Source organism: Procambarus clarkii, chromosome 19 (genome assembly GCF_040958095.1).
Source record: "Procambarus clarkii isolate CNS0578487 chromosome 19, FALCON_Pclarkii_2.0, whole genome shotgun sequence".
Lineage (NCBI taxonomy): Eukaryota > Metazoa > Arthropoda > Malacostraca > Decapoda > Cambaridae > Procambarus > Procambarus clarkii.
In genome coordinates this window covers 2,961,375-2,977,787 of record NC_091168.1, presented here as the reverse complement: position 1 = coordinate 2,977,787, position 16,413 = coordinate 2,961,375, and the positions used below count along the sequence as shown (strand labels likewise).

Below are 16,413 nucleotides of genomic sequence, written 5' to 3'. Positions count from 1 at the left end.
CATATCATCAGGGCTTGGTTGTTCAGGGATAATACCTAAAGTGTCTAAATCCCACAAACGATGTACAGGTGGATCAGACTCAATATCTTCAGATATCTCTCTGAAACGTAGGGGTGACTGTTCCAAGCCTAGTCACCCCACTATTATGTTATTAGATTGTTGGTTTGTTGACGCTGGATTTTGTCGGAAAAGCACCAGTCCCGTAAGCAATTTGCCTCCAGCAGACGACAACAAATTCATTCCGTGTTGTCTGGTGCATCCAGTTATAAATTTGTAATAATGATCCGCGCCTATAAGTATTCCAACATCAGTGAGGCAGTCAGAATTTATTTTATAATCTGCTAGCCTCATGCGGTTTCGTTTAAGATGTCTCGCAGTGCGAGCTAACCCTGTGACCTGTAGGTCTGTAGGAAGTTTATCTACTACTACCGCTTGTATTGGACTTGTGGAAGATCCGAGTCTCACTAATACCTTAACTACTTGGTATTCACGAGGTCCACTATTGGTCAAGAAACCAGAAATATTTAACTTCACACTTTTGGCAGGTTTTAAATTTAACTGTTTTACTAACTTTTGTGTAATGAAGGTTTTCTGTGATCCTTGATCAAAAAGACCTCTAGTGTTAACTCTAGATCTTCGGTTTATTAGTCTAAGTTGAGCTGTAGGCAGAGTGGTATTATTGCCTGACTCAGTAGCAAGTACATTTACTTCTTGATGCACTTTGCAATATTGCACTGCGGTAGAATTCGTGTAATTCTCCCCAGTGGTCATGGTTGGTTATCTTGAGATGATTTCTTTTTTTTTTTTTTTTTTTTAGTGTCCCCGCGGCCCGGTCCTCGACCAGGCCTCCACCCCCAGGAAGCAGCCCGTGACAGCTGACTAACACCCAGGTACCTATTTACTGCTAGGTAACAGGGGCATTCAGGGTGAAAGAAACTTTTGCCCATTTGTTTCTGCCTCATGCGGGAATCGAACCCGCGCCACACAATCACGAGTCCTGCGCGCTATCCACCAGGCTACGAGGCCCCATAGATTTTCTACATAAGGCGTAGTGATGTACACCTTGGTTGCATCTGTTGCAGGAACGTAGCTGCACTACACATTTTTTGGGATCATGAGAGCCCATGCACTTGGTGCACTTGTGTATTTCTTGCAGCCTTTTAATCCTAGTATTATAAGTAGGATAAACAGAGCATTGGTAGGTGGCATATCCTTGATTACAAAACAGACACCTTCTCTGGTTAATTGACTTGGTCTCTTTAGTAGACAAGTCATTGGTTATCTCAGAAGGAGACACCGAATAAGTACCTACATTTCCACTTCTTTTCCCAGTGGATGGAGTAGTCTTGGATTTATATTTACTAGACTTATTCAAAGCCTGTTTAGGTTTGACAGAAGTGTCAGTATTAATTGGTTTAGACTCAGGTTTAATTTTATCATGAGTCTTCAACCTGTTAACCGTTATTCTCAATCCCTCGAATATTTGATCAAGAGTGAGAAACTCGGTGTTATAGTGTGAGCAGAGCTCTGTTAAGACATTTCGAGGTAATTTCCTCTGCAAAAGTAACTTGATTGACCATTCTGAAGCTGGTATATCAACTTTAGTACCTAAGGCCTTTACTAGAGACTCTACTTCTAGTCTGAAGCTTTGAAGTGACTCTGGTCTACTATTTGGTGCATTCAGATCTAGCAATTGGTAATAGAGGGTAGCTATACTTAACTCTTTGTTGCAATAGTTCAACTTCAAAAGTTTTATAACTTCCTCATAATTACTCTCATCGAGAGTTAGGTTATGTATGACCTTTTTAGCCTCTCCTTTGAGAAGACTAAGTAGGTATGAGAATTTAGAAACCTTGTCAAGAGACGGTTTCTTATGTATATGAACTTCAAATGAAGTCCAAAAATTATCCCAATTTTCTGTATCTAATCCTGAAAATGTAGGTAAGTCTAAAGTAGGTAAACGAACCTCTGGTAGTTGGGTATTGAATTGAGACCCTGTGTTACTGGTATTGGATCCAGATTGTTTTGCTAATTTAGATAGCATGTAAAGTTTATCTTGAGTCTCATCTTCATACTGGGAGATACCGTCTACAATTTGACTTACTTCATCAGGATCAGTCTCTGTGGTATTCAGTAGAGTAAGATAAGACTGGCTTGTAGACTTAACTTGATCAAATTTCAGATCAGCTTCTCTTACTGATGTCTCTAAGTGATAAGAGTCAATGGGAGTATCTTTAGATAAGCCCTCAGCCTTGTTAATTAGTCGGCTCAAATGACCTTTAAGGCTAATATAGGTTCTCCTTAATTGCTCAGGAGTAGCCATGTTGGGCTTGAGTCCAAACTTCATGGGATTAGTATATATATTACTAATGAAGCTTGGGTACTTGTTCACTAGTAGACAAGTAACATTAAATGTAGCCTAATTTAAGGTGGCTAATTTATACTCTACCTCACTTGAGGTTAAATGTACCTACCTAACAACAAGTAGCTAGATATTTTGTGCATTGTCTGAACTTCACCATTAGTTCTCGTCCGGTTAGCTCATCTATATCACCATTAGAGGTAATGGGGATCATTCAGCAATACACAAAATAGATACATACAAAATAATGAGTACAAGAGAAATATTATGGAGACACTCCAATCAGAGTTATCTCAAAATTTAATCCCACCCTGGATAGGGTCAGCACAAATAGTATAATACATACACTACTGACTAGCTTAAGTCTAGTCGTGATAATTCCTAACTAAGAACTATAAATTTATTTAGTCTGGGCTTGTACCAAATTCAGCACAATCTCAACCTATAGTTAAGTTTGGCTTGCCAGCCACAGCCGTTTGTGATAGTTGATGGTGTTGATCAACTTGTCAACCACATGCAACCTAGACTCACCTGACAAGTGTACACCATCTCTGGTCAGGTTTTGTCTATAAGGTCTGGCTGTAAATTGGATATAAGTGACATCCAATCTCACTCGTTTTTTCAGCCTGAAATTTATGTACTTAGCAGCTCTCTGGTAGTATTCTGGTGTTACTCCTCAACGATTATCTTGACTTGGTTGGCGAGGTTCCACTAACGTGAATACTACCGAATTACTGATGAGCTTGAAAGAAGAAATTATGGCTTTAAGGTGTTTGATCACCTCAGCTGGATGACGAGTAGGATGGATGTCATTACCACCTAAGTATATAATGGTTAGATGGTGAGGCCACTCTAACGCAGGTGTTAGTGTGGAATTGTTATAAAAGTTATGAGCTGTTGCTCCTGGTGACCTAAAGATTCTTACTTCTGTATGAGGTATAGGTCTAAGTGTTGTGGGTAATTGACTGTGTCCCACGAGTGCTACCTTATACATGAGGTGAAAGTAGCAATGAATTGGTGTGACGTAGACTAACTGATGTGTTACGCTGTTGGCTGACACAATTAATTAAATGGTTAGTCTAGATTACATCACACAAGGACTAGTTATTATTAATTAGTATTTATAATTATAATTTATGTTTATCCGGTTCGATAAGGACCATAATGTGGGACATTTGGGGCTTGACTATTTATTTAAATATTAATGTAATGAAATTCTATTACGAAGGACCACCCGCTTTTATAGTAAAGAGGGAAACTAATAAAATATGATCATTGGAAAATTCCTAGATGAACCAGTAACTATGGATAAAATACTAGAGAATATGATCACTTATATTATTAATGGGCTGTATATTTTAACTGAATCAAAGCCTCAAACACCTACATTGGGGGGTTATTACTGGAACTTCATATATGTCCAGGAACTAGTGTGGTTCGTGCACCAGTTCATTATGCAATAATCTAATCCTATGACCAATTATAGAATCATTATATTTATCACCAATAAGAACATAGATTATAACATGAGAAATTAATAATTATAATAAACACATGTCAATCCAAAGAAACAGTGCTCTGCATGAATAATACTACAGATAATGGAATTTAAAGGAATACGGAAAGGGTCTTAGCTTGAAGACGATTTCCAAGAAGTCGGTTACGACTCATCCTCGGAATCTCCTGGACTCATCATGGAACACTGGGAGATGATTAACACGGGAAATGACAGCTCGGGGAATTCTTCACACACGCTGTAAATCAAATTATATTCAGTAGCAACAGATTAAGCTGCTAGACATCTATGTTCAAGAAAATTAAATTAAATAATGGAGGTAAATAATAACCTGTGGTTTTTTATAGTCGCTCTGCGTGACGACAAGCTACCCAGCTATAACCCCCTCCTAAATGATGTATCAAATGGGAATAAAGGTACTTAGCTAATAGGGCACTGTGTAAGTTAAGGCTTGCCGAAGTTCGCGTCCTAGGTTCAGGCGTCGTTGTAACGAACATGTGGTGTCGAGCCTAGCCTAGATGTTGACGCGCTTCACTGGCCGGTCACGTTGGGCTACACGGAACAAATTTAACAGGTTCCTGGCTGAATGTCAAATTAAATCTCTTGACAATTCAACACGATGTGTAAAGTGACACTGACACCAGCTAAGTTGTTGTCTGCAAAGGTTCTTCACACCTCACAGTGGCGACTTTCATCTGGAGCTCTTGGTGGCGTCTACCCTGGTGGCTTGGGTAATGGCGTCTCTCTCTGAGCGCGTCGCCTCCCTCCCCGCTCCGCGTCCCGCATTTGATACACAAATTATTTACTACGAATAATATCATCTCTCGCAGTTGTGATTGAAATGCTCGGATAAGGACGGGTTTATTATTCAGAGGAGTTAAATATTATTATTTGCCCGTTTTACAATGGTAAACGAGCAATGGAGATGAATTAAAGTCTCTCCAGGGCATTCACGTGTGACGTTAAATTTATTACCAGATAACAGTTATAACTATAAACGCTCTATTTGGCATTAGTTGGGGATCAGTTTATCTGTAAATAATTATCACACAGAACACCGTTGTTTTTATAGAGAATCAAACTCAATTCTCAGACACACTGGATATAGTTGTGTTTATTATAATGGAATCTGACGCAATACTGGCGTCTGGTGACGTAAGAATTCTAGCCTTATTGTACAGATGTAATTATTAGTACATGTGAACTCTGCGTTTGGTTAATTTTAATTACTACAATGATTAGTAGATTTAGTAATAATTAATAATAATACAACAGTGTTGTATTTAGTGTTGGAAATTTCCGACAAGCAGAGGCTAGTCCACCGGGCCCACAATACAATGTCCAGGAACAACACTGGAGCACCAGTAGAGAAGAAGCTAGTCCACCGGGCCCACAATACATTGTCCAGGAACAATACTGGAGCACCAATAGAGCAGGAGCTAGTCCACCGGGCCACAATACATTGTCCAGGAACAACACTGGAGCACCAATAGAGCAGGAGCTAGTCCACCGGGCCACAATACATTGTCCAGGAACAACACTGGAGCACCAGTAGAGCAGGAGCTAGTCCACCGGGCCACAATACATTGTCCAGGAACAACACTGGAGCACCAGTAGAGCAGGAGCTAGTCCACCGGCTCACAATACATTGTCCAGGAACAACACTGGAGCACCAGTAGAGCAGGAGCTAGTCCACCGGGGCCACAATACATTGTCCAGGAACAACACTGGAACACCAATAGAGCAGGAGCTAGTCCACCGGGCCACAATACATTGCCCAGGAAGAACACTGGAGCACCAGTAGAGCAGGAGCTAGTCCACCGGCTCACAATACATTGTCCAGGAACAACACTGGAGCACCAGTAGAGCAGGAGCTAGTCCACCGGGCCACAATACATTGCCCAGGAACAACACTGGAGCACCAGTAGAGCAGGAGCTAGTCCACCGGCTCACAATACATTGTCCAGGAACAACACTGGAGCACCAGTAGAGCAGGAGCTAGTCCACCGGGCCACAATACATTGTCCAGGAACAACACTGGAGCACCAGTAGAGCAGGGGCTAGTCCACCGGGGCCACAATACATTGTCCAGGAACAACACTGGAGCACCAGTAGAGCAGGGGCTAGTCCACCGGGCCACAATACATTGTCCAGGAACAACACTGGAGCACCAGTAGAGCAGGAGCTAGTCCACCGGGGCCACAATACATTGTCCAGGAACAACACTGGAGCACCAGTAAAGCAGGGGCTAGTCCACCGGGCCACAATACATTGTCCAGGAACAACACTGGAGCACCAGTAGAGCAGGAGCTAGTCCACCGGGGCCACAATACATTGTCCAGGAACAACACTGGAGCACCAGTAGAGCAGGAGCTAGTCCACCGGGCCACAATACATTGGTCTGGCGTTCGAATCCCGGGTTTGGTGAGACGTTTGTCAACGTTGTACTTATAATATGAGCGGATGCCTCTGTCCATCAGGCCTTGGTGGATAGATACGTGATGGTGAGCTAACTCATGTGAGCTGCGTTCTGGGGACGATGAGCCTCTGACAACGGCCACCTTGGTACTCCGGACGGGCTTCCTATCCCACACAACACCAAATACCAAAGGGACACAATGTTAGAACATGAGCACGAGGGATATTAAAGACTGACGTTTGTAAGAGGCGAGGCAACGTTTGTTTACATACAGAGACTCAGTCACGTGTGTGTGAATACCATGATAACACTTTCCTGGGAGTGACCAGCTGCCTCTTGTGGGTCAATAGTAGCTGCCTCGTGTGGGTCAATAGTGGCTGTCTCGTGTGGGTCAATAGTAGCTGCCTCGTGTGGATCAATAGTAGCTGCCTCTTGTGGGTCAATAGTAGCTGCCTCGTGTGGGTCAATAGTAGCTGCCTCGTGTGGGTCAATAGTAGCTGCCTCGTGTGGGTCAATAGTAGCTGCATCATGTGGGCCAATAGTAGCTGCCTCATGTCGGTCAATAGTAGCTGCCTCATGTGGGTCAATAGTAGGTGCCTCGTGTGGGTCAATAGTAGCTGCCTTGTGTGGGTCCATAGTAGCTGCCTCGTATCGGTCAATAGTAGCTGCCACTTGTGGGTCAATAGTAGCTGCCTCATGTGGGCCAATAGTAGCTGCCTCATGTCGGTCAATAGTAGCTGCCTCATGTGGGTCAATAGTAGGTGCCTCGTGTGGGTCAATAGTAGCTGCCTTGTGTGGGTCCATAGTAGCTGCCTCGTGTGGGTCAATAGTAGATTCCCAGGTGAGGTATTTAGACAGAACATTTTGTGCCAGAGATAGGGGGAACAGATTAAGGGTTTGCTCTCCGGGAGCTGGAATTGGTGAAATTGTTGGAAACATGAATGATATTATGACGGGAAATGGGAACAAACCCATTATTTGTATTAGTGCAGGGGGTAATGATGTTGGACGAGATAGGAGTGAGGAACTAATACAGAGATTCAGGACAGCCATTGAATTAGTTAGGAGCAAGGGAGGAATCCCGATCATATGTGGCATTCTTCCAAGAAAGGGAGTGGGAAATGAATGGATGTCGAGGGCAATTGGTGTCAATTGCCAGCTGGAAAGATATTGCAAATCAAATGCAATATCTTTCATAGACAACTGGGAAAACTTCTATGGAAGAAATGAAATGTATGCTCGTGATGGGGTGCATCTATCGAGGGCTGGCGGTGTTGCTGTTGCGAACTCGTTGGAAGAAGTGGTTAGAGGTGTTTGTTTGGGTTTAAACTGTTAGTAGATAGAGGTATGGGAATTGATTTGGAGGAAGGAGGTAATAAAAGTATGTGTTTGTGGGAGAAAGGAATTGCCAAAATGATCAGGGAAAGAGAAGGGCCTCAAAATAACAATTCACTTAGGGTATATTACACTAACAGTAGAAGTCTAAGAAATAAAATTAACGAATTAAATGCTCTTGTCTGCACAGAAAAAATAGATATTATTGCACTTACCGAAACGTGGATGAATGTAGAAAATAGAGAACTATTAGCTGAATATCAAATAAATGGATTTAAACTATTTCACACAGATAGATATATTAGACGAGGAGGTGGAGTAGCCGTATATGTTAGAGGCAATTTGAAATGTAGTCTCAAAGAGGGAATCAAAACTGAGCCACACACAGAAACTATTTGGATAGAATTAAACGAAAAAGCAAATGATATTATAATAGTTATATATAGGCCACCAAATTTAGACAGAATGGAAGCAAAGCATCTATGGCATATAGATCTAGGGCATCTATATCTAGCAGTATTTATGTCATGGGTGACTTTAATTTTAGTGGAATAAACTGGTTGAACAAAACAGGGAATAGTGAAGCAGAAGATTTTCTAGAATTAATTGACGATTGCTTTCTTACGCAACACATTAAGGAGCCAACACGGAAAAATAATATTTTAGATATAGTGTTAACTAACAGGGAAACACAAATTAATGACATCGAAATATCTAGGGAACAGTGATCACAAAGAAATCAGATTTAGCATAGAATGGAATAGACCTGTAGGAGAAAATTCTGTTAAAGTGCCAGATTTTCGAAAAGCTGATTTTATTAGCCTAAGAATTTTTTTGGGTCAAATTGATTGGAAAGTCTTGGGTATGGGGTGTGGGCCGGTCTTGGAGCCAGACATGAACCCAGCGATAGGTGACGTAAATGGGGATTTCGATGTGGATTCAATATATAACTTATTTAAGAATATTCTAAACGAAGCACAGGAACGTAGTATACCATATAAATTGAATAGATCGAATACTAATGACCCAAAGTGGATAACAAAGAATTTGAAGAACCTTATAGGTAAAAAGAGAGCTTGGTACAAAAGGATTAAAATGGGGAGGTCACTTTAGAACAGGAATTCGTACAACTGGTTAGAAATGTTAAAAAAGAGATAAGGAAAGCAAAAAGAAACTATGAAGTTCGTATAGCAGGGCAAGCAAAGACAAATCCTAAAGGGTTTTTTCAGTTATATCGAACTAAAACTAGGGAAAGGATAGGTCCATTAAAAACTGAGACAGGTCAAATAACAGATAGTGATGAAGAGATGAGTAGTATTTTTAATAAATATTTTGTATCTGTATTTACTAAAGAGGAACTTAACAATATGCCTTCAGCCGAACAAGTCTATGTGGGTGGGGACGAGAACAGGTTGACAAGTTTAACAGTTACCAGGGAGGATGTTCTTAAACAAAAACACTCAAACCAAACAAATCCCCAGGGCCGGATGAAGTGTTTGCCAGGGTGCTTAAAGAATGCAAAGAGGAGCTTTGTGACCCCACTGTCAACCATATTTAATAAATCAATAGAGTCAGGCACAGTGCCAGAGTTTTGGAAAGTTGCTAATGTGATACCAGTTTTTAAGAAAGGAGACAGATCACTTGCGTCTAACTATCGACCAATTAGCCTAACGTCTATTGTGGGAAAGTTACTCGAATCTATAATAGCAAATAAAATTCGTCTTCATCTTGAAAAACATAAATTAATAATTGAGTCGCAACATGGTTTTATAAATGGCCGTTCATGTTTAACAAATTTGTTATCTTTTTATTCTAGCATAGTTGAGGCAGTTGATAGTGGTAAGGATTGTGATGTTGTGTACCTTGACTTTAGCAAAGCTTTTGATACAGTTTGATACAGTGCCACATGAAAGACTGATTAAAAAGATAGAGTCTCATGATATTGGGGGTGCTATATTGAGCTGGAACATAAGAACATAAGAACAAAGGCAACTGCAGAAGGCCTATTGGCCCATTCGAGGCAGCTCCTATTTATAACCACCCAATCCCACTCATATACATGTCCAACCCACGCTTGAAACAATCGAGGGACCCCACCTCCATCACGTTACACGGCAATTGGTTCCACAAATCAACAAAAACCAGGGTTGTTGACTTGTGGAACTAATTACCACATAATGTGGTGGAGGATGAGTCCCTCGATTGTTTCAAACGTGGGTTTTATATGTATATGAGTGGGATTAGGTGATTATATATAGGAGCCTTGGATGGGCTCCTAGTGCAACTCCTAGGGCACCTTTCACCTTTCCTCCCGTCCAATCCCAAATCCTGACCCCCACCCCCCTTTCCAAGTGATATATAGTGGCGCTATCCCTATCCAGTCAACACAGAGATAATATACAACTCCTCGCAGAAATCCAACATATAGGAAAAGAAGCCATAATCAAGGACTGTTCATCACCCTAGATTGGATACCAAGTTACATCGTAATGAAAAGGCAAACTCACTAGCAAAAACTGCCACTGCTCTTCCTGTTGTACAGGTTCAAATACCTCCAAGTTTTTCACAGAGCGAATCAAGAAGAAAATACGCCCAACTATCAAAAGTCGCCACAGACCTAAAGTAGAGGAAGGAAGATCAACTCAAGATCAACAATTAATATATGATGAAAGAAAATACCGGAATCGACTGCCTTCTGCCCAAGGGAAGATAGATACTGTGCGTGGTCAAGTCGCAGAACCTGATAGACCGAACTAAATATTTCTGATTCACGTATGCTTTTGTAAGTACTATCAAAGAGGTCCGCAAAAATCTTGTATCTGTTTCCTTCAATATCTTCTAAGGTCAAGCCAATTGTAACAAATGACACTGTTATGGCAACTAGGGTATCTGCAACGACCTTAGCCAGGCCAGGAGCTCGATAAGCCTTCCTGAGTTTCCGTAAATCGACAAACTCCATATACAGATGTATAACATGCTCGGTCATATATAACCCCTTCTTTCCTATTAAATTTAGGGATTCCTCTGCCATTTGTTTTAAGACCTTCATTAGATTGTAGAGTAAGGATACTTCTGGTCCGACATTTATTCTTGTTAACTGGTCAACTGCTGCATCACCAATACCATCAAGGGGGCCAAATTCATCAAGGGTGACTAACATATCTTTAAGTTCATGAAGTAATATTGGAGCTTCATCATCTGTACATAAATGATAGCGATCAATATATTTTCCGATGATCACAAGGCCTGCAGCTGCTTGCATTCCTGAGGCGGCATCCTGTAAGAAAGTCTCTGGCCAAATGTGGATTAAGTGAACCATTCTCAGACGCAGGTACGGGTTAGGACACATCTCTGGGTCTGGAAACATTGTTAGTATCCAGGGCTTCACGACAGACTCGAGTGCGCTTAAATTGATGTCATTATCAGGCTCACAAGATGGTGCTAGGTCAATAATTCCCCAAAGGACATCTTCCCATTGCCCCGTCATCTTGACCGACGTCGTACGCATGGAGAGAGTTAATGCGCACAAAATTCCAAGTTGTACGCTGCTAGCGAATAACATCGTAGAATTGTTATTATGCAAGTCATTAAGAATGGCTTTTGATTTGTCAATAAATTCTAACATTTCGTCGCCAGAAAATCCTTCACCGAGGTTCATTACGTCGACTAAGATCGATAGTGGAAGACTAGAAGACTAGGAAAATAATCATCTGCAGCAGTGGTATCCATTGTCTCGGAACGTGTGACAGACTGACAGTAGAAATTGTTCCAACACGCAACCAACCGCAAATGAATAACTAACTCTCTTGTTTGGAAGTTAATATATAGGTCGCGCTAGGACGAGGTGACGTGACATGCCTGGAGATTGAGGTGCATGCGCTGGCTGCTTCACGCTGCCTCACTTGTTATTAATTAAAAATAAGTTTCTAGAATACAAATTATAAAAACAAACCTATTACCTTAATTCGAAAATTTACGCATAAATTTGAACTCTTTTGGCTTTAAATTTCTGATATTATTTATTATCAGGAACTAATCTATGTTTTCAAGGCAAGTGATCTATTATATGTTCTTTTGCAAAAAAATAAGAATAAAGGTAACGGTAGAAGACCTATTGGCCCATACGAGGCCGCTCCTATTTAAAACCACCTAATCTCTTTCATATATATGTCCAACCTACGCTTGAAACAATCAAGGGACCCTACTCTTATTATGTTACGCAGTAATTGATTCCACAAATCAACAACCGTGTTACCGAACCAGTATTTACCCAGGTTTTTCCGAAATATAAACATATCCAGTTTATACCCAATGTTTCGAGTTCTGTATCGTGATGATACTTTTAATACCCAATTAATATTCCCTTTGTTATGTCCATTAGTTCTCTTGTAAACCTCTATAGGAACAGAAGAACAAAGGTAACTGCAGAAGGCCTATTGGCCCATACGAGGCAGCTCCTATTTATAAGAACAAAGGTAACTGCAGAAGGCCTGTTGGCCCATACGAGGCAACTCCTATTTATAAGAACATAAGAACAAAGGTAACTGCAGAAGGCCTATTGGCCCATACGAGGCAGCTCCTATTTATAACCACCCAATCCCACTCATATACATGTCCAACCCACGCTTGAAACAATCGAGGGACCCCACCTCCATCACGTTACGCGGCAATTGGTTCTACAAATCAACAAAAACCAGGGTTGTTGACTTGTGGAACTAATTACCACATAATGTGGTGGAGGAGGGGTCCCTCGATTGTTTCAAACGTGGGTTGGATATGTATATGAGTGGGATTGGGTCATTATATATAGGAGCCTTGGATGGGCTCCTAGTGCAACTCCTAGGGCACCTTTCACCTTTCCTCCCGTCCAATCCCAAATCCTGACCCCCAACCCCCTTTCCAAGTGATATATAGTGGCGCTTTCCCTATTCAGTCAACACAGAAATAATATACAACTCCTCGCAGAAATGCAACATATAGGAAAAGAAGCCATAATCTAGGACTGTTAATCACCCAAGATTGGATACCAAGTTACATTGATATCCAATCCACCCTAGATTGGATACATCGTAATGAAAAGGCAAACTCACTACCAAAAACTGCCACTGCTCTTCCTGTTGTACAGGTTCAAATACCTCCAAGTTTTTCACAGAGCAAGTCAAGAAGAAAATACGCCCAACTATCAAAAGTCGCCACAGACCCAAAGTAGAGGAAGGAAGATGTACTGCGATATGGTACGAACAAGTATTATAGACTGTGGGTTGGTTGGTGTTGTCGTCGTTGATCCTTCTCTATGGACAACCCAACCCACAACTCGGTAGAGTGCTTATATTAGATCACCCTTGGCGCTTCTGGCTCTTGGAGAGGGGCTCAACGTCACACGTTTAGGGGATGCGGCTCCAACGCTTAGCCTCGTTGTCACGTGCACACACCCACTCGAGCCGCTGTGACTCCCCACTCTCTCCTTATGAGGTATGATCTCCTCAATCCCCTATGACTTACTAGTATTACCTCCTACCCTGTCCACAGCAGTGGTTCTTGGTCCTTTCTCTCTCTCTCTCCTTCTTTACTACCTCCTGGGAAGCCTCACTAGGACAAGGGCAAACACTAGCAAATTGGGATACATTTACTGGCCAAAGCACATACACGATACATACACACATACAATAATAATGAATCCTATACTCTATAATATCACAATCAGGTTGCTCTCCAACACAACCAGAACTCTACCATCAACTTATCAAGTGGTATCCTATCTCCTGGTTCACCACCTGATACTATCAACCTCCTCAAGTTGATCAAGTCTACATACACTGTTGCACCATCAGCAAGATAATATATATATAGAACATCGGCATTTGAATGCAATAACATATATCAGTATAAATGTTCATTGATGCACAACAATGACCAATCGATCACTGTCAGTCCTGGAACGCATACATCTGTAGGTAATCCAGCCTACGACTGTAACTCTAAACTTCAGTATAAAACCCTCCTTGACATAAGGATGCAAACAGTCACTCACCTCTCACTGCGTCTTGCACGCTAATGACAACCAAACACTATCAACTCCCTACTAGTAATCCACCAGAACTTCCCTTCCACCTCTGGAAGTTCACTACCCTAATATCTTTAGGTTCTTCCGGGCTTCACTACCAGGATCCTCTGCAGCTTCTCCAGGCTGCTATCATGAAGTTTCCTTGAGTAACTACGGTGCTTCACCCTTCTGCTAGGTTCCTCCACACAGCTCTCTTGGCTGCTACACCATGAAGTTTCCTCGAGCAACTATGGTGCTTCTCCACCTCTACAGAAGCATGTGACACTCCTCTTCACTGCTTCTCCTCACAGCTCGAGGTCCTCGCCTCCACTACCTTGGAGTCTCATCAATTACTTCATCTAGGCTGGCTTCGAAGTTCTCAGCAACTTCTTCCCCAAAGACAAACCACAGATCGTCTGGTCGAGGGCGCTTCTTCCTCTGACGAGGCTTGGTCAGGGCGCTCCACGGCCCACAAAAATGCCTCCGGGCGGCTTAATATTCACTAATTATCGCCCACGACTTGAGACCACACGTCCCCAGCTCGATTCCACAGCTGGTACGTCTGCACACTTCTCTTCTCTTCGAGATATATCACTAGGGGTTCCCTTCTGACGGGAGCTCAACGGAGCGCGGCTTTTCCCCTGCGATGTCTGGCACTCAAGTGAGGTCAAGGTCCTCCGGAAGCGAGCCTCACGCCTCCAGCAAAATGTCCACATCTCCTAGCCAGTCATTTATCTATTTCCTTACTTACTGCCCATAATCTTAAACTGCTCATTGAATCCACCATACTATTTTTCATATGGGTTATCACCTCAATATATGCTAGACCTTCTAATCAGGTCAGGCTTGATGAATAACTCTCAAGGAGGGAGACTCATTTCTCCTGCAGGCTGAGATCATAACACTCCCCTCCCCTTATTTTTGAGAGTTATTCCAGTGGCAAAGCTCGGGATAATACATCCGCCACCACACTGTCTCGTTCTTCACCCGATATACTCTCTTAGGAGTCTACAATTAGTTCGTTGCACCTTGCAACATCTGGCTCACCTCTCTCCAGAAACATGATCTTCTCATAAACGATTTGACCTCTCTGGCACCTCTTGGCTAGGCTGTCCTCCTTGGACACCTGCACTCCATCAGTCCACTCTACTTACTGTCTCCACCCTCCGTTTCCTCGTCTTCCTCTCTTCACGTCCAGAGTCAGACGTCTACTCTCTGTACCTCCTCTGTCGTCTTCATACTTCCATCTACTGCCATTATACTTCCGCCTCCTGTCATCATACTTTATTCCCTCGTCTTCACCGACGATTCTCCCTTTCGTCTCCTCATTTATCCGAGACCTAATCCTGTTTGACTTCCATCGAGTCCTCGGCTTTCCTCTATTCCTCCATGCTTGCATCATCATCCTCTTCTCACACCTCTCACCTCTATACAACTCCATTTCTTCTCCTTCAACTCTTCTTCGTTCCCTAAAGGTTTCTTCGAGCGCTGTACTACATCCAACAGCACTCGACCGTACATGTCGCTTTACCTTTCCTAGAGTGCTCGTAGGCATCTCTCCACACATACTGTCTCTTCTCCTTTCATTTTCCCGGCTATTACTCTTCTTCATTATCTTTTCTCCACGATTTCTGTGAAACATGTCAACTCTTGACATCTCAAACAACTTAACTCCACTATCCAAATGCCTCTGTGCTCGTGGACCACTTGACGCTCTACTCCCGTCCTCAGTCTGTCTACATCCTTCCTCATTTCTACTCAGCACAGTTGCATTCACCTTCCGACTCTTAATTTCAGCAGGCTGGACTCTACTCAGGTCCGCTCTCTTCACATGATTCTTCTTCGGCTGGGCCATCTTCACTTTTGACCTCACCGAGACTTCATTTTTCTGGGCTGGACTTTCATCAAACAGCCATGCTATATCTACATCGATATCTTCCACCGGTTGAATCGACACTGTATCATCTTCTCCAGCGTCTTCCTCGTCGGCCACCTCTGCCTTCGTCACTACCGAGACAGGGTTTTCAATGGCTTGGCGGTCTCCTGACTCATCTCCTCGGATGTCAGTCAGGTTCACACTCTCAGGTGTCCCACCCGTGCCGTGGCCTTCTGGGCACTCCTCTGGCACAGTCTCCGCTACGACTCTCGGCAACACCTTTGTCCCGCACAAGTCATTCCCCAGGATCACTTGGACTCCTGGAATAGGTACGTCGGGGCACACTCCCAACATCACCTCTGCCGACACATATTCCGACCTTAGCTGGACAGTACAAACGGGCATGTCACTTTCAGACAACAACCCATATACCTTCATCTTACTCCTGCCAGCTAATCGTCGATCATTCCCAATCAGGCTTCTCACAATCAAGCTCTGATTAGCTCCGGTATCTCTTAAGATACCAACTTCTACCTCAGGTTTGCCTCCTATACTGATCCAACCTTTGCTCATGAACGGTCTATACCTCTCGTTCACTAAGTTTGATCTCTGTGGTTTGTCTTGGAACACATTAGTATATTTACTTCGGGGGTCACACATGGCCAGAGTCCCAACTCTCTTGCCCTGTCGACAATCTCGCATCACGTGACCCAATCCGTTACAATTGTAACATCTCATCTGGGAAAAGTCTCTTCTATATGTACCAGAGTAGCTCTGACTCTGCCCACTCGCATGAGAATTCCTCGGGCCAGGTACACTACCTGCACTCTGTGGGGTTTTACTGGACTCTTGATTTCCAGGA

The 16,413-nt window shown here is 42.7% G+C and overlaps 1 protein-coding gene across 1 annotated transcript in view; it reads right to left on the bottom strand.

The window, feature by feature from the left end:
• LOC138366541 (uncharacterized) overlaps positions 1 to 16,413 on the bottom strand; it is a 77,435-nt gene that overhangs the window by 52,237 nt on the left and 8,785 nt on the right. The window contains exon 2 of the mRNA XM_069327574.1: positions 10,703 to 10,909. Coding sequence (XP_069183675.1) covers positions 10,703 to 10,909 — 207 coding nt within the window. The remainder of the gene's footprint in view (positions 1 to 10,702; positions 10,910 to 16,413) is intronic.